The sequence below is a fragment of the Pogoniulus pusillus genome, chromosome 16 (assembly GCF_015220805.1).
Source record: "Pogoniulus pusillus isolate bPogPus1 chromosome 16, bPogPus1.pri, whole genome shotgun sequence".
Taxonomy (NCBI): Eukaryota; Metazoa; Chordata; class Aves; order Piciformes; family Lybiidae; genus Pogoniulus; species Pogoniulus pusillus.
Window position 1 is genome coordinate 228,562 of NC_087279.1, and position 16,645 is coordinate 245,206.

General features: G+C 49.7%; 3 protein-coding genes and 1 long non-coding RNA gene across 5 annotated transcripts in view; 3 read left to right on the forward strand and 1 right to left on the reverse strand.

Moving 5' to 3' along the window:
* The first annotated feature begins 1,315 nt into the window (after positions 1-1,315).
* Positions 1,316-2,728, forward strand: MRPS25 (mitochondrial ribosomal protein S25). The gene is made up of 4 exons (XM_064156106.1): positions 1,316-1,449; positions 1,538-1,644; positions 2,032-2,119; positions 2,350-2,728. Exons 1-4 carry the CDS (start codon positions 1,316-1,318, stop codon positions 2,540-2,542), a joined length of 522 nt encoding a protein of 173 aa, XP_064012176.1. The 3' UTR covers positions 2,543-2,728.
* Positions 2,729-3,337: 609 nt separating this feature from the next.
* RBSN (rabenosyn, RAB effector) lies at positions 3,338-14,187 on the reverse strand. 2 transcript variants are annotated; one of them, XM_064156082.1, is made up of 12 exons: positions 14,068-14,187; positions 13,628-13,924; positions 12,485-12,628; positions 11,538-11,638; positions 11,103-11,148; positions 10,843-11,004; positions 9,814-10,055; positions 9,447-9,517; positions 8,516-8,602; positions 7,876-7,978; positions 7,426-7,500; positions 3,338-6,568 (listed from the first exon to the last, which is right to left on the reverse strand). In XM_064156082.1, the coding sequence occupies exons 2-12, from the start codon at positions 13,788-13,790 to the stop codon at positions 5,435-5,437; spliced, it is 2,328 nt and encodes a 775-aa protein (XP_064012152.1). In that variant the 5' UTR covers positions 13,791-13,924; positions 14,068-14,187; the 3' UTR covers positions 3,338-5,434. The 2 variants fall into 2 exon arrangements, with proteins under 2 accessions (XP_064012152.1, XP_064012153.1); XM_064156083.1 differs by lacking the exon at positions 14,068-14,187 and having other exon boundaries at positions 13,628-13,945.
* LOC135182254 (uncharacterized) lies at positions 9,879-13,181 on the forward strand. Its single transcript, XR_010305131.1, has 2 exons — positions 9,879-9,995; positions 10,085-13,181. It is a non-coding gene; the product is annotated as an uncharacterized LOC135182254 (long non-coding RNA).
* Positions 14,188-14,196: 9 nt separating the features above from the next.
* TMCC1 (transmembrane and coiled-coil domain family 1) overlaps positions 14,197-16,645 on the forward strand; it is a 127,071-nt gene continuing 124,622 nt past the window's right edge. The window contains exon 1 of the mRNA XM_064156088.1: positions 14,197-14,398. The gene's annotated coding sequence lies outside the window, so the exon portion shown is untranslated. The remainder of the gene's footprint in view (positions 14,399-16,645) is intronic.

Consider the following 16,645-nt stretch of genomic DNA (forward strand, 5'->3'; position numbering starts at 1 on the left):
CACCTCTCAGGCTCCTCTGCTCCAAGCTAAAGAGTCCCAGCTCCCTCAGCCTGTCCTCACAGGGAGATGTTCCACTGCCTTCATCATCTTTCGGGGGGGCTGTGCTGAACTTTCTCAAGCAGTCCCCTGAGATCGTTCTTGAATGGAGAGGCCCAGAACTGGACACAGTATTCCAGATGTGGCCTCCCCAGGGCAGAGTACAGGGATAGGAGAACCTCTCTGACCTAATCCACTCCAGGATGCCCTTGGCCTTCTTGGTCACAAGGGCACTTGCCTGGCTCATGGACATCCTTCTGTCCACCAGATCCCTTTTTCTCTGTGCTGCTCTCCACCAGTTCAGCTCCCAAGCTGTACTGGTCGTGGGGTGGATCTTTCCCAGGTGCCACTCTACCCTTAGCCTTGTTGGATTTCATTCAACTTCTCCCTGCCCATCTCTCCAGCCCGTCCAGGTCACGTTGGGTGGCAGCACAGCCCGAGGGGGTGCCAGCCACTCCTCCCAGTGCGGTGTCATCAGCCAACTGGCTGACGGTGCCCTCAGCCAGGTCGTTGTATCACTTTTAGGTTTCACTTGTCAGACCCAGCTATCTACCAAAAAAACTCAAAGGCATCCCGTTTGTTACCCTGCCTGCAGAGAATCTAGAGGAGAACCGCAAGACCTCTGGAGGGTGTTACTGGCCAGGTCAGTAGTTTATGTAGATGTTTCAGAGTATTTTTAAACTCTCTAGTATGAACTTCATCGAGCCAGGCAAATTTTCTCGTGCATAAAATGCTTTTTCATTTCCTATTTGACCAAAATCTCTAGCGTGTTACAGAAATGCACGGTCATGCCTTGGACTGAATTGCTTTTTCTGTTCCTTAGCTTCTTAAACGGAAACACTAGCGGAAAAGTAACACAAACCAAGCACCCAAGCGCAAAGCGAGGCTGCCCAGCCAGCTGCCGCCTGCATGCACACGTTTGTAATGGCTGCAAAGCTGGTGCTGACCTGCGGAATGGACTCACGAGGCAGCTTCTCAGCCGCCGCAGAACGAAGTGGAGGCACCCGGCCGTGGGGCACCGCTTTGACCCCGGCGAACCCCCGCAAGGCAGCAGAAGGTGGCTGGGGACCCGTGAGGACATCACGGCCTGCAGCCTAAGCAGTTCCTTCGTCTCTAAGCACAGCCGCAGCCGTGCCAAGCCCCGGCCCCACGGACAGCCCCGGCAGAGCGGAGCCTCAGCGCCGGCGCCGCGCGGAGGTGCGGCCAGAGGCGGGGGAAGTGCGGGGGCGGCGCCGGGAGCCATTTCCGCGCGGCGCGGAGCCGGGGCCGGGCCGCCGCCATGCCGATGAAGGGCCGGTTCCCCATCCGACGCACGCTGCAGTACCTCAGCCAGGGCGACGTCATCTTCAAGAGCTCGGTGAAGGTGATGACCGTCAACTACAACACGGCAGGGGAGCTCAGCGAGGGAGCCAGGTGAGCGCCAGGGGTGCGCGGCGCGGCGCGGCCGCAGGGGCTGCGCCTCCCGAGACGTCCTGGCTTGCGCTTGTCTCCTCCTTCCCAGGAAGTTTGTGTTCTTCAACATCCCTCAGATCCAGTACAAGAACCCCTGGGTGCAGATCATGCTGTTCAAGAACATGACCCCTTCGCCCTTCCTCCGCTTCTACCTGGGTAGGTGTCCTGACCCCGACCCCTGCTCCTCCGGGGCAGAGAACCACAGGAGCCCTCGGGCAGCCGCCCCGGCCCCGACCCTTGCTCCGCCGAGCCCCGAGCGGGAACCGCGGGAGCCGGAAGCCTGGCCCCGGCCCCGGCCCCTCAGCCTGCGCTGTGGGAAGGAGGGCGCCGCTTTGAGTAATGGCTTTAAACGTTAGCGAAGGCCCCGTGCTCACCGCCCGAGCTTCGGACAGCTGCCCGCCAAGCGCACGGGCTGCTTGCTTTCCCTGCAGCAGCACAGCAACCGCTTGCCTTTTGTGTTTTCGAAGCACCTTTTGCGCTGCTGCGAGGCAGCGTGGGGCAGGGAGGCTGCCATTTGTCCCACTATTACAACTTTCTTGACAGACAACGGAGAACAAGTTTTGGTCGACGTGGAAGATAAAACCAACAAAGAGATAACAGAGCACATTAAAAAAATCCTGGGGAAAAGCAAGTAAGTAACACCAACGAGCTACCATAGAGCCTGACACCTGGCAGAATCCAACCCCTGCAGGCTTCTGCCAGGTGTACGGAGAAGGAAATGCCATTTTGCCAGACAAAACTGACATAAGTTAGCTCCAGTGGACAAGCTAGAAACTGTCAGTCTGTCTCTAGTAAATTGTGAAGGGAGAAGGAACTTTGCGATTCAGGCTTCTGGTAGTCACAAAATGTTCTCTCTTTTAGAGAAACACTTGAAAAAGAGGAAAGAGAAAGGAGAAAACTATCACATCCAGCAACTTTTGGGCCCAAGAAGTACCATCTGCGAGAATGCATCTGTGAAGTTGAAGGCCAAATTCCTTGCCCTGCTGTTGTGCCACTGCCCAAAGAGATGAGGGGAAAATACAAAGCAGCTGTGAAAGATGAAGCGTCAGCCTGACACCTCAGGTCAGTCACCTGGCTTTGCTCAGCACAGGATGATCAAGGTGCTTCAGTGAGAGACAAGAGCTAACAGGTTCTGGAGACTCAGGCAAGTTGGTGTCAGGCAGATAACCTTCTCGCCTAAGTCTTCTTACAGCTACAACCAGAATAATTGAAGTGACAAATAAATAAGTTTAAAAAATCAGCTTTTTTGGTGCCAGTTTTACAAAACATTACAGGCAAGATTGCATGAAAGGAAGCCAGAACAACTTAAGAGTCCTACTTCCTACTCAAGCCTGCATGGGCAAGGTTAAGGTAAAAAGGCGATGCTGTCTGCTTTGGGATACACGATGGACTGAAAAGTCCAAAGCACAGAATTCCAGAGTTTATAGAAAGCACTACAGAACTGTTTCTTCTGCTTTTTGTCTTGTACTAACTGCAGCCAGCCAAGTGATTAACTCCAGGCTCAAACCACACACTGAATTTCTTAACTGATGTAATTAGCATTCACAAACAAGTCTCTTTTGCAAGACAACTTCTGCAGTTGGTAGTGCAGCTCTGAGAAGCACTGATCAAGAAAATCAGTAGTAATGGAGAATAAGCAAGTTGGTGTTTGAAAGATAAGCTTTACTGTTACCTTTGCTGTCCTTCAAAGAAAGTGTAAAGCCTCTCGTAAGTCTCCTACACTGCACATTCCCTTAAGCCAGGCTTAGGTACCAAACCCCTGTAACTCCATGTCAGCACCTTTGAGCCAGCAGGTAAGGACAGGATTCCACACCAGGAGTCTTGTAAGAACACCAGGGGCAACACAGCACAAAATAAAGATGTTGGTTTATTTCATCTCTGTTTACAAAGGTTCCACACAGTGCCATGCACACAGCCTCAACATAAGTCAGTGCTGGTCACTGAGCTTTGCAGGCACCAGGGCCTCGTTCTGTTGTGCCTCCTGAGCCCCACAGCCCTCAAATACCAGCATAAGGTCTTCACTTGGAGGTAACTTTAGTATCAGGTGTCTGGTCGATCACACTGAACACTGACAAAGCTCATGAGGTATGCTAGTCTGTTACCTGCTTGTAGGAACACATCATTAATGTACATCAGGAGTGCTTGAAGGCTTAGTGTAGACTGAAAACAGGGCAGGACAATTGCAACAAGGAGAAGGAACACTTTTAAAATAGGAAAGCTGAAGTCACTGAAACATTTTTCATGCCAATACCAAAATAGCTTTGGGTTACAGTGCAGGGAGCAATCTTAAACGTCATTCCTGACATGCATCTATCTCAGCCTTTGGGGGGTTTGCTACCCCAGTGCACATCTTAGTTTACAACCCTTTAGAATCTTCTGCTCTTTTTACTTTGTGCAAAGCAACTCTTAACATTTCCATATAAAAGCTTCCTGGTCTTGAGACAGCCTGCTCTCAACAGCTTCAGCTCTGGGCCACAGTGAGGACAAGTTGTCCTCTGAGGGGGCACAAGTGGTGTGGGGTTTTAAACACCAGATCCGCCAGTCCCTACCTCCACTTATTTTCAGCAAAATTACTCCAGAGTCCCTGCTCTTCAGTTGGTGTGATTATTTGTGTCTCTGCAGGATCACACAAGGCTTAGCTTGCAGCTAGGCTAACAGACACCGGAGTTAAAAGATATACCCTGTTCCACGGAATTTTACTTCTGAGTAAGCCTGGTGCTGTGCAGTGTGATCTGTCTGACTTCAGCTTCAAATGAACACCTGCTAGCCTCACCACTCTGTCAAACAGCGATGCCTAAAGATGGACCTGTGCCTTTCAAAGCACCTGAGGCTCCATTTTCTCAGGGCTACCTCAAGGTGATTACAAATTTCTGTACCAGCTTTCATGAGCCCAGCTCGGCACATCTGCAACACAGGCCCTCACCTAGCAATCCCCCCAGGCCACAGGATGGCAAGATGACTGCCACTGAGAGCCCTTTATTTAAGGCATGCCTGGTTGCCATCGCGGCCAAGCAGAATCAAATACGAGAGATGTCTCCAAGCTTTGACAGAATTCCAGTGCAGAGGCACTTCAGCTCTCCATTGTAAACAAGATTTTTTTGTTCCTTGAATGCTACAAAAGGAGGGTTCCAGTTTCACAGACGTGACAAACATGATCACTCTGTCGCCCAGAGAATTGAAAGGAAATGTGTAGATTCCAAAAGGTAATTGGCAGCTGGAGGCCCATTCTCTGGACTGCAGTCTGAAGTGGTGCTAGCCCAGTTTCCCGGGAAATGGGATGACACTTGTTCCCTCGCAAGCAGGTCTGAGGCCAGCCAGTCTCTGTGACACAGCAAGGCTGTACTCAAAGCAAATAGGAAACCAAGAGTGATGAGCAAACAGCATGCAAAATTTACTAAGGAATTTTTATAAGCACATAGAAAAGTTACTCATATCACTATCAGTTATAAAGTTCTCAGTCTTAAAATCCCTTTTGTATGTTAGCATTGCACAATACTGACCTGCCAGCCTGTGAGTTCTGCACCTCAGAGCATCACGGTAGCCTTTGAACAGCACCGTAATGTAACACCCTCAGGCAGTGCAGCTGAGGACGCAGAAGTTTAGAGATTTCATCTATTTAGTCAAAGCCCCACTTGAAAGACCAATACAACAGAAAAGGGGAAAGATGACAAACCAATATTGTAGCCATTTCTACATCATAGTTCCCTGTCAGCCACTCTGATGAGAATTAGCAGAGTAAAGAGCAGTCAGCATCAAACCACTGTTGTAACAGCAGAGTACTTCAGCAACTCTTCAGGACTGAGCCACAGTGGAAATGCCTAACTGAAAGTGCATAAAGTCAAGACTCTTTCAATTCCCTCTTGCCATCCATACTCTTTCCCAGGATCTGCTCTACTTCCCCACATTTAACAGCAGATGTAAAGCTATTATACATCCTACAGCTGTTTCAGCAGCTGGATTTCTCCTTCTGCTTTGCCAAGGTGCGCTTCAATTCCTTTAAGTTCTCTGTCAGCACTTCCACCTCATCCATTCGTCCACTATGTTTGGCATCAAATATATAAGCTTTGATGTTATCTATCTGCTGCAGAAGCAGCTCTTCCTCTATAGTCTCCTCTCCACAGATCTCGCTGACATCCTCCACTTCAAAGGGATTGGTTGAAGATACCTCTTCAAACGGATTCCCAGAATTCCAATTGCCCCCAGGCTTTTGAGATGGATTTTCATCCTCTTCAAAAGGGTTCAAAGAACTGCCAGGTGCTCCATTCATTTTCTCATCTTCCTCATCATTTTCAAATGGATTATATTCTTTTTTACCACTCTGCAAAGCTGTGCCAGAGAAAGAACCCACTGGAGAAGCCTCTTTGGTAAATGGGTTAGAATCTTCCTCTGACTGAGGGGTATCTGCTTCCTCTTCAAAAGGGTTTAGACAGGCTGGCTGACCTTGGTCTTTGTCACACTGTGGGATGCCCTGGGGTTTGAATGTGAAGATCAAGTGCTCTTTAGCTGGCAGCTGCTCAACATCAGGCGATTCAAAGCTGGGGTCTCCCTTGATCTGAGACACATCCAAATCCAACATGTGTGTTGTCAAGTTCTGATCCTCTTTTGCAACTTCATGCTGATGCTGCCTGACTTCTCTGAAGTCTAAGGAGCGTGTCCTTGAATACTGAGACATGGTTTTGAGATGTTCTCTTTCCCATTCCTTTTCACGAAGGACCTGAAGTTCCTCCCTCTGCATCTCTTCCTCCTCTGCCTGTTTTTTAGAAAGCTCAATAGCTTTAAGAGTCTGCTGTTGATCGTATTCCTCCTGAAGCTGCCTCAGGTTCTCTTGCAGCATGTGGACCTCATCTATCCTATTAGCTGCCTTGGCCTGCTTAATGAAGGAGGTGATGTTGTCAATCTGCTGAAGAAGTGGGTCTGCTATCTCCTTCTCCCTTGATAGGCTAGAGGTGGGTAACCAGCCTTCAGACTTCCTGACTGTCTCCTTTTTCAGGTGAGCTGCATCACCATTAACTGCAGCTGCTGATCTGGAGATGAAGTATTTCTGTTTTTCCTCCTGTTTTCCATGTGTTTCCAGAGCCACCTAAATCAAAAAGCATGCAGGAAGAGAAGACCATGAGCTAAACAAATTCCATTCTCACATCCAAAGGCAGAAGAAGTTAGCAGGCACTGCTAGAGGGATAAGATGCACTTTTGGTTACTCTGCAGAAAATGCTTCTTCTCATAACATTCACAGACGACAGAATCACAGTACCTCAGTGCTTCCCTTCAGTTTGTGATTGATCAAAATCTACAAACCTGAGGGCAAGTAGAAGCAGTGACAGCAGTTCATAGAGGAAAAGAAAATGGGTAATGCTGCTGTGCAGAGTGGTCTAGATTTGTCGGGACAGTAGCCATTACACTTGCCTACGGCAGAGGGCTACAATGGAGCACAGCTATTGAAGGTCACTGATACCCTTATCTTTGGAGCACAACTATTCCTAGCTCTCACTTCTACCTCAAAATGAACCTGGTTCTATCTGCAATTAACGATGTCTCCCTTCCTGAGAACACCTTCTCTTTCTGAAGAGGCATCCTTGTTCTAGGTGGACCTCTTCACTACCCAGAGAAGCCTCCAAACTCGGCTGGTGCAAATGAACTCTGGAAGACAATTTGAAAATCCAGGTCAACTAAGGCAGCTGAGGACTTGCTCTGTGTGGACTGCAGCATGAGCAACCAAGTTGCTACTGCTTCCCAAAGGCATTCAGCTGCTCAGAACACAGTCAGCTCCCCTGGGCAGCCTACAATGGACGTGTCACATGAACCCCTGGAAAAGTGTATGGGAGAATTAAACCCTGAAATCCAACACTAATGGCAACCATTCACACACACACAGCAACTAGGCTCAAGTCCTTGAAGTGGGACCCAATACAGGGTGTAGCAGATCTTAACCCATCTTACCATTTGCAGTCTTCTCTTCCTTAGTTCTTCATACTGGTCTTTGGTTGGCAGGGACATCAAGCCAAGCAGTTTTTCCTGGCAATAATGGTAATATTTACAGTGCTGCTTGCAGGCACTCGGCCAACACTCAAGTACTTCAGAGACCCCACCAAGAGAACAACCCACAAATAAAAAGCACTTCTGCACTGCAATCACTGCTGCAAGCCTGAGCACCTCTGCTGCCAGAAATAAACTACTAGCTAGCTGCACACCTCAGCAAGAGAGAAGCCACCAATCATGCCTTCTCCAAGGTCACTTGTCCTAATACTGTCTGTATCTGAGCAAGCTCATCTAAGGCTATCACCACAAGGGGAATTGCAGAAAGTGAACAAAACCTCCTGTCAGATGCTGTTCAAACCAGGGGGAGAACACTAACATTTACATTCAGCTCACAGGACATGCTCCGCCTACCTGAACAAAAAGTGTAGCTGAGTATCTTATCATTCTCTGAAGCTGTAGTGTTTTAGGATGGGGTTGAGGATCTTCATGCAAGCCTAGACTCAAAATCTTCTTACTGAATCAAAGCAAACACATAGCTCCATCAGTTCAGAAACAAGAGCCAGGGAAAATGTGACAGAACAGAGAGAGACAATATTGGATGAGATTTTTCTGATATCTTTTTTAGATAAGCCACCTTGGATGCCACAAGGTGTAACACTTGTACTCCCACACTTCTTTTTTAACAAAAACACCACCACCACACCCCCCAAAAAAAACCACAACCCAAAACCCCAACCAACATCACCCCCTAGAAGAAAGAAAGAAAAAAACCCAACCAACCAACCAAGCCCCAGCTGTGCTGCTATTCCTTTCGCCTGTGCTTACTTATCACCACTGCAGAAAAATGCAGGATTTGTAAGGCTGGAAAAGGAAGCAGAAACTGTTGGTGCACCTTCTCCTAAGCTCTTGACAAAGGTGCAGATATACCTGCTGCCTGTGTCAGTAGGCAGATGTATGCTGCACAAATTCAGACACCAACAGCTGAGACAAACCACACAGAAATGGTAACAGGGGAACAAGTGCAGGCCAGAGCTGGGGTAAGATCTTTTACCTTAAGGCATCTATCAATTCATAGACTTTCTGAATCTCCACCCTCAAGTCATTAGCATGTTCCAGACTGTAAGCTGTTTCTCCAGCACTAAGAAATAGATACACTTTTAAGTCACACATCCAGCCAACAACACAACACCAGAAGTTATCCCAAGATGATTCACTTGACACTGGCAAGACTAGCTGACACCAAAAGGGGTCCAACTGTTTTGTTTCAGGCTTGCTCTCTTTAAAACTCCCTTGTAACAGCAGTGGAAAGTGACAATCATCACATGAACAGGAACACCTCATAAAAGATCCATTTACTATTTCTTTTTATAGGAGAAACTATTTTAACAGAGGAATGCCACTCTTTCAGTAATACCCAAAATACAGCTGTTGCAAATACATCTCACCTGTCGGGGGTTTACCAGCCAGCTGGCATGGGAAGAACGCTCAAGAACTGCACCATCACAGTCAAGAGTTCTCTCTGCTAAGGTTCATCACAAAGCAGAGGCCTGCAGCCCCACATGGCAGTAACTGACCATCCCCCTGGGCAACCAATTACCCGTATTTTGCCAGAATCCCACACTGGTTGATAAAACAAAATGGGATTTAGCAGGGAAGACTCCTCACCAGTCTTTAACTTCCCTTTCCTTTTACATCACCAATACAAAAGGTACAGATCACTCTCTTGAAAAAAGCTTCCCTATCCATACCATTCCAGTTTCTGGGTCTCATTACTACTCAAATCTTTAATTAAATTTTACAAACCTCTACACAATGTTACCATTAATAACTCATTCAGTGCCACTTTGCGTGAAGAGGATCCAAAAGACAACAAACAATCTAACACCACTTTTTCTTAGCATTCACACACTCTTGCAGCCTCAGCACATCTCTTCCTTACTCCTTCACACATTTGATAACGAAAACCAGCAAGTAGGGCTTACTTCAGTGACTCTGCCATCCTGATGTATTCCGGTGCCTTCTGATCAACCTTTTCCATGCAGAGCCGGAGTTTCTTGTTTAGAGCAAAACATGAAGAAGAACTGACAGTAAAGCACTAACACAAGAACATGCTGACATAAACCTGAGCACATTCAGAGTCAACTGTAATGAAAACCAGGCAACTGCTCGGGACGACAAGACCCTGCAGTTATTTCAGAACACAGGTGGCATGGTCAGGAAGAGGGAAAGACTCCCTCTAACCCTGCAAGGCATATTCGGAATTTAGAAGCTGATGATTTGCATGATTTCTAGCTTTAAATCTCCTCACATACATACCCCAAGCATGAAAGCAGCAACAAGTGAGTTTACCTCGTAGAGTTTCACAATCTCTGGGGTGCATTCTTTCTCATCAATCTGCTGTTCTCTTTTCAGTAGGGTGTCTTTGCAGTGCCGACAACAACGGATTCGCTCATCGTCCTTCTCATCCAGCACCGAGCTCACACTGCTGACGCTGCTGATGCTGCCCCGGCGGGAGCCATGGACACTATTAGGTGAGGAGTTGGGACTGTTGTGAGAGCCCAAGGCCTCTTTGCTGGCACTGGTGAGCTTGCCTAAGAATTAAACACAGGTCTGTTTACAGGACTGTAAAATTTTACCAACACACATGAAATGTACTTCAGCAGAAAGCCTGCGTTCAGGTACTTCAAACAGTCTGCTGGAAGCGCATGACAACCAAGACAGCAAGTGAGAACTGGAGTCTTCACTGTAAACTCTTCTCCATTCAAAAAGCAGAGAGAGAATAGACTGCTGACAGCCACCTTCTTTGCATTCTCATGCCAGAGGTCTGCAGTTACAGAACAGCGTATAGCCGTGTTACTGCTGCCAGTGCTCTGTGCTTGAATGTGCCAAAAGCCCGGTCACTATCATTTATTTCCACAGAAAACACAGCCTCCTCTCCAATGTACCAGGTGAAGAAGTTAAATATCAAAGGGTTTCTTAAAGGCATGTGGATGAACTTCCTTAATGTCAGCATTTGAACAACCACAGGCAAGACTGGAAATACCCACAACAGAACCTTGGCAGTTACAATCCCTGAAGGTAACACCTTCATAGTTACAAGTACTCAATAGATAAGACACTAATCATTAATTCTATTTACCGGTAGCACATACTACTACTGTGTCTAGTGACTACTTCAGTGTTCTGCAATACTTCCAAAGCTAGAGAAGAAACACAAATGATAAATTCTTCTGTTCCTCAGACAAGTGTCTGCATGAGACTGCCATGCTAAGGACCAAGTCTTTCACACAGGCAGCTTTTTTTCCAATGGCAAAATGCTTGGGTGCAGTCAAGAGTAAGCTAAGGAAAGGAGGAACTGTCTTCAGGGGCTATACTCACTGGCCAAGGGAAGGCTGACAAGTTCCATGCACTTCTTGCACATGATGGAGCCACAGAGGCGGCAGTGGTGACGTCTGTTTCGAATGCTGAACTTACTGCCGCAGTCTGGGCAGAAGGGGACATCCTGATCGTTGACCCAAGGCACAACAGACTTCTCTATAGCTGTAAGGGATGGGAGAGGAGGGGACACACAACTGGAGATATTAAACTAATTTCTCAGCTGGTTACACCGGAGCAGTCTGAGTGAAGCTCATACCAACCTCTTATTTTAGCCGACTCGGTGTTTGCTCTGTCAAATGACGTCAGCTAGTGGAAGAAACAGAACGTTCAAGGAACCGGTACCAGGGAAAGGAAAGAACAAAACAGGAAAGAAACCTGCCAGATCTAAGAGACAGGAGTCTCAGCCTCTTGTACAGCAGATTGCTTAAACCTCCCTGTTTATTCTAACGTCACAATCACACAAACAGTGCTGAACCGTGACTGCACAAGGCAGAGCATTTGGGGCAGAACCCCTATAGCCGAACCTGCTGCACCTGAGCCACACCACCATGTGGGCAGTGAAGCTGGGAAGATCACGACAAAAACTTCAGGGAGACATTTAAGGAAAAACACAGGCACACTCCATACTAAAACCCAAGAGGTTTAAATCTAGGAAGCATTCATAGGGCTGGAATGTTAAAAGGCAGCAGATTTACCTTTTCTAACCTGATGATCAGCTTATTAACTTCAACTACATAGTGGTCAATCCTGGCTGCTCGGTTCTTCTTGAAATCAGAAAGATGGCTTCTCATAGCCCCTGGAGAGACAGCAGGAAGGTTTCAGTCACCTAGATGTTCTGTGAGGACTTAAAATTCTAAAGACACACTACAATCCCAGACTTCCAGAGTGCTGGTCTAAACGAAGCATGCATATTAAAGCTTAATCTCAAGACTAGCAGTAAGTGCCACCAAAGTAACTGATATCTCAGTGACAGCAAGAAGCAACGTCCAGTCCCAGGATTCCTAATCACAGGCTTGGTCAATTTACCTTTGAAATTCTACAGCTGTCAGTTTATATTTAGAGCAGTGGCTTTGGGGTCATGTTGTATTTTTTTTAACACTTTCATTGTTTTGGGGTTTGTTTGGGTTTTTTAAAGAAAATCTCTTTTTACTAAGAGATGGTCTGCACCCCAAACTCAAGATAAAACTGGAAGAATAAGCCTTTTGTCAGACATGTAAGCTAACAACTACTTGAAGTGCAGCCCAAAAGCTAAGAAATGTATAAAGCTACAGCCCAATTATTAACCAGCTATAGCTTCATTGTTAATCAGCAGAGTTACCGGTTTTGCAGAAAGCCACAAAATGGCTGCAGAACACCTCAACAAAGCAAGGTGCACAGAGGTGAACACATCTCCATCAGACTTCAACAGCTGAGGCACAATCACAAGTGACCCTGCGCCCAGGGCTAGCTGGGGTCACCCCTGTTAAGAGCATTCTCCCCTCTGCCCCACACAACATAGGCACAACATCAACATGCAAACCATTACCTCCTGCAACAGTACATCAAACAATGCAGACGCATGCAACTGCAGCAACACTGTGGCACTTTCCCAAGCCAGATTAAGTAAATTATCCCCACTGCTATCCCTTTCCATCTCACCTACCCACTTCCTGGGGCTCCCACATGCAGGGATCTACTCCGCCATAGCTGAAGGACTCGTATCGCTCCTGAGATCCAGAATCAGTTCTGTCATCTCCTTCTCGTTTCAGCAATTTCTTCTTTGCCCTTTTGGCCTTCTGGACCAGGTCTGAAAAAGATAAACCCAAGCAGGTACAAGTATTTGACACATGAAACCAGTACGGAGAACTCTTCATCTCTTAGCACAAGCCTTCTTTCTCAATGACAAGTTTATGTTCAACACGTGCTGTTTAAGACCAGAATGGGGTTCAGAGAATCACAGATCACATCAAATGCTCTTTAGTACCTATCATAAAGTAGCATTAAAGTTGTAGCTCTAGGTACTCTAGTCAGACACTTCACAGTGACCTGTCTTGAGCTATGAGACCCATTTCACTGCACCCTGGGACATTCCTAATGTTCTTAGGAGTCAAGGCTGTTCAACTCTTTGTCTTGTTGTACAAACTACAAATGAAGAATGAGTCTCTGTGACAGGAGTGCAGTCTCCCAGACAACCAACCAAACAAGACCAAGAACCAAGAACTCAGAACTTCAGAGTCTATTGCCCTTGATAGCCTTGTTCCCCTCTGGACGCTAGCAGAAGTTGAAGGCACCATTTTTCTTGCCAAACACATTAAGTAGCAATTTGAAATAAATCTTCTATACATCAAGCTCTCTAACAAGCTGCTGAGAGTCGTGAGTTTACATGCCCTTTTATATTCCTAATCTTTGTATCTAGTGTCCAATACACTGGAACCTGCGCCTTAATCTTACTGGAGTGCGTCCCCTCTGAGCATCAGGCGTTAGTGTCAACAGCCCCTCCCGCAGCCATAGTCGCTCCTGGCAGCTTTTCAGACGAAGTTACACTGCCTCCCACACCGACAGCCGGTGACACAACACACCTTTGTCCAGAGAGCCGTGTCAGGCTGGCACGGGCTTTGCCACCACTGCAATCTCCTCTAAGGGATGGGCTTTCTCCAGCCAGCAAACGCCCCCTCCTCCGTAACTCACTACGGTTCACACCTGTGCGTTCTGAGCGTGCCGACAGCCCGCGGCTCCGGCGGCTTTTGCCGTATGCAATGCGCGGCGGCGACCTCGACCGCGTCAGAAGTGCCGCCTTGGCTCTTACTTTTGAGTTGGCCCTTGACGTCCCTGTCCTCGCCGGAGTGCTCCTCCTCGTAGTGCGCCTGTAGCTGGTAGAACGACTGGAGGTCCTTCAGACAGAGCGGGCACAGGAACCCCTCCCGCATCTCCCCCGGGTCGCCGAAGGGCGGAGGGCACCCGGACGCCATGGCGGCCAGGCCGGCGGCGAGCAGCGATCCTTTCCGGGGCTCAGCAGCGGTGCAGCGGCGCGGGGCACGGCCACCCGGCGGGGACACGGCGCGGGGGCGCAGAGCGCGGCAGCGGCATCATCCTCTGCGGCTTTCTGAAAGACACCCGGGCAGCGGCGTCGGGCTGGCGGCGCAGCCTCACCCCACGCTCCCCCTGGCCCCTCCGCAGCGTAGCGGCCGTCCACGCCAAGGCCGCAGACGGGGACCGGGCCGCCTCCCACCACTCCGCATGCGGTACCCGCTCGGCCGGTAGCGCCTGGTGTCGCCTGAGCCCGTAGGCTCCGCCCGGAGAGGAGAAGAAAGACCTCTTGGCGGCCCCGCTGCGAAGGAGAAGCGGCCGGGAACCGGCACTAGCAAGGCCCGGGGGCAGCGGGGGTGCCGCCTGCGCACGCGCGGGGAGAGGGGCGGGGCTCAGCGCTCCCGCCAGCACCGGGAGAGCGGCGCGGGGCCGAGTCTCGCCCGGGTCTCACCCCCGTACCGGGGCAGGAGGTGCGTGCGGCCGAGGGCCGCTCGGCGTCCCGCCTGCCCCGGAGCGGTGGAGCCCGGCGGAGAGTGGGGCGAACACCGAGGTACGGCTGGATGGGCAGGACTGGGACGAGGAGGGCTCATCCGGGCCCCGCGGGAGGCCCCGCTGAGGCGTGCGCGGCCGAATGCAGAGCTATCGATGGAAGGCGGGGCGGGAAAAGGGGAAGGGGCGGTGGCGGCCTGGGCGTCTGCGTCCGCTAAGGGAGGTACGGTGGCTGCTCCCGGGAACGGCAGGGAGCTGCTTTAGTGAGCTGTGCGTAAACCCTACCGAAGTTCCCTTTGATTCACCGGGTGTGAGTTTGGCCTTCCGCCTCCTTTTCTGTCGGTGGTTTATGTCGAGTGATGTTCACCTAGGCAGAAGTATCCCTGTATTGCCCCACGTCTCTGTTGCGTCTGCCAGAGTGGAAACTAAGAATTGCCTCACCTTGTGCATAAGGCAACATTTCTTTGCAAATCAGACGTTAAAATCCAGGCTTTAATCGATGCCCATCTCTGACGAAGCACCTGTTCTAATCTGAGGGCTTCGTATGGGGCAGAAGGAAGCGAGCAGCTGCGGTTGCAAAGGGTGGTTCTGAAGTGTAGGACCTGAGGCAGCACAAGGTGCTGTGGTTGCCACTGTGCTTGGAGGATGAGAGCACGAACCGGCCTGCAGTTCAGTGCCTCAGAGGGTTCAGGTGCTGTGGTGTCCAACCCCTTCCCCTGTGTTTGTGGGAGCTGCAGTGTTTGCTGCCGCTCTATGCTCGTACCCTGGCAGCGCCCAGGTGGAACCAGTTGCCTCTCCGTTTGTTGTGGCCTAGCTCCTTTTGCTCAGACCCAGCTGAGGCCAGTGAAAAAATGCTTCAGCAATGTAAGTGTCTCTGGAGAGCTGTGAGTACGAGAAGGGCGGTTGTGGCAATAAATGAACGATAAAAGAGTAGGTACAGGGCTTGCAGCGAGGCTTTCCAGGCATTTGCGTGTTCCTGTTTCATGTGCGGGTTTGGCTCGTGTAGTGGGTGTAGGGGAGGCTCGGTAAGAGGGGCAGGCGGAGGACGGAGGGCGAGTGTCGCTAGGTGGCACACCAAGTACGTCTGAGAGCGCCGGGAGACCTGCGGGCTGCCGCGGCACCGCATTCACAGCACCGGGGGCCGCTCAGCCTTCTGCAGCGGGCAGGCCAGCCCAGCCTGCTGACTTGTGAGCCTCGGTGACCCAGGTGGCTTGGTCCTGTCATTTAGAAGTAGCGAGGATCAGGGGTAAGGAATAGCAAGGCTGTACTGAACAGCAGGCTCTTTCCCTAAGCCTTAAAGGCTCATGACCATGGTAAATGCAGTGACTGAAGTCTAAAACGCCTGCTGCTGGGCGGCGAGCAGTGGAGCGAGAGGGCTGCTACAGCGATCTGGGAGGGCGAGGGCGTGCTGCGCTGCGCGCCAGCTATCCAGCACCTCACTGGGGCTCTGGGCAGTTCTCTAGGCCCTTTTGCATGATCTCCAGGCTACAGACCATGAAAATGCAACTCAACAGATGAATCTTAATTACTGAGAAAACACCGTAGTGTATCAGACAGTCTTGAAAAGAGGAGTTTCATTTAGCATCTTGAAAGTGTTGATATCTTTCTTTTCCTTCTTAGCGCCTCTCTATTTTTTTCCCCCTCTCCTCTTCCTTCTCACTATCCTTCTCCTCCAGTCCATTACCAAAAGTCTTCCCTGGCTCTCACAAGACCCCATCCTCATCCCTTTGGTGTCAATTTGCTTTCCTTTACTGCAAGGGAATCACAGACTTACAGAATGTCAGGGGCTGGAAGGGACCGCAAAAGCTCATCCAGTCCAACCCCCCCCTGCCAGAGCAGGATCTCCTATATGAGATCACACGGGAACACATCAAGGCAGGTTTTGAATATCTGCAGAGAAGTATACTCCACAACCCCCCTGGGCAGCCTGTTCCAGTGCTCTGTCACCCCCACAGGGAAAAATTCATCCTCACGTTTAAATGAAACTTCCCATGCCTCAACTTCCATCCCTTGTCCTGTAACTGGGCATCACCCAGCAGACCCCGGCTCCAGCCTCCTGGCACTCACCTTTACATCTTTATGACCATTGATGAGGTCACCTCTCAGGCTCCTCTTCTCCAAGTAGCACAGCCCCAGCTCCCTCAGGCTCTTCTCCTCACAGAGATGTTCCATTCCCTTCAGCATCTTTGTGGCTGTGTGCTGGACTCTGTCATGCAGATCTATATCCTTCTTGAACTGGGGGTCCCAGAACTGGACACAGTACTCCAGATATGGCCTTAGCAGGGCAGAGTAGAGGAGCAGGAGAACC

Bases quoted from the DNA above. Each gene is read 5' to 3' on its own strand.
- RBSN (XM_064156082.1), bottom strand. From the start codon at position 13,790: ATGGCGTCCGGGTGCCCTCCGCCCTTCGGCGACCCGGGGGAGATGCGG. The intron at 12,629-13,627 runs GTAAGAGCCAAG...TATCTTTTTCAG, and splicing joins CGTCAAGGGCCAACTCAAAA to ACCTGGTCCAGAAGGCCAAA. The intron at 6,569-7,425 runs GTAAGATGGGTT...TTTTTGATTTAG, and splicing joins GGAAGAGAAGACTGCAAATG to GTGGCTCTGGAAACACATGG.
- MRPS25 (XM_064156106.1), top strand. From the start codon at position 1,316: ATGCCGATGAAGGGCCGGTTCCCCATCCGACGCACGCTGCAGTACCTC. The intron at 1,645-2,031 runs GTAGGTGTCCTG...CTTTCTTGACAG, and splicing joins CTTCCTCCGCTTCTACCTGG to ACAACGGAGAACAAGTTTTG. The intron at 2,120-2,349 runs GTAAGTAACACC...TCTCTCTTTTAG, and splicing joins AAAATCCTGGGGAAAAGCAA to AGAAACACTTGAAAAAGAGG.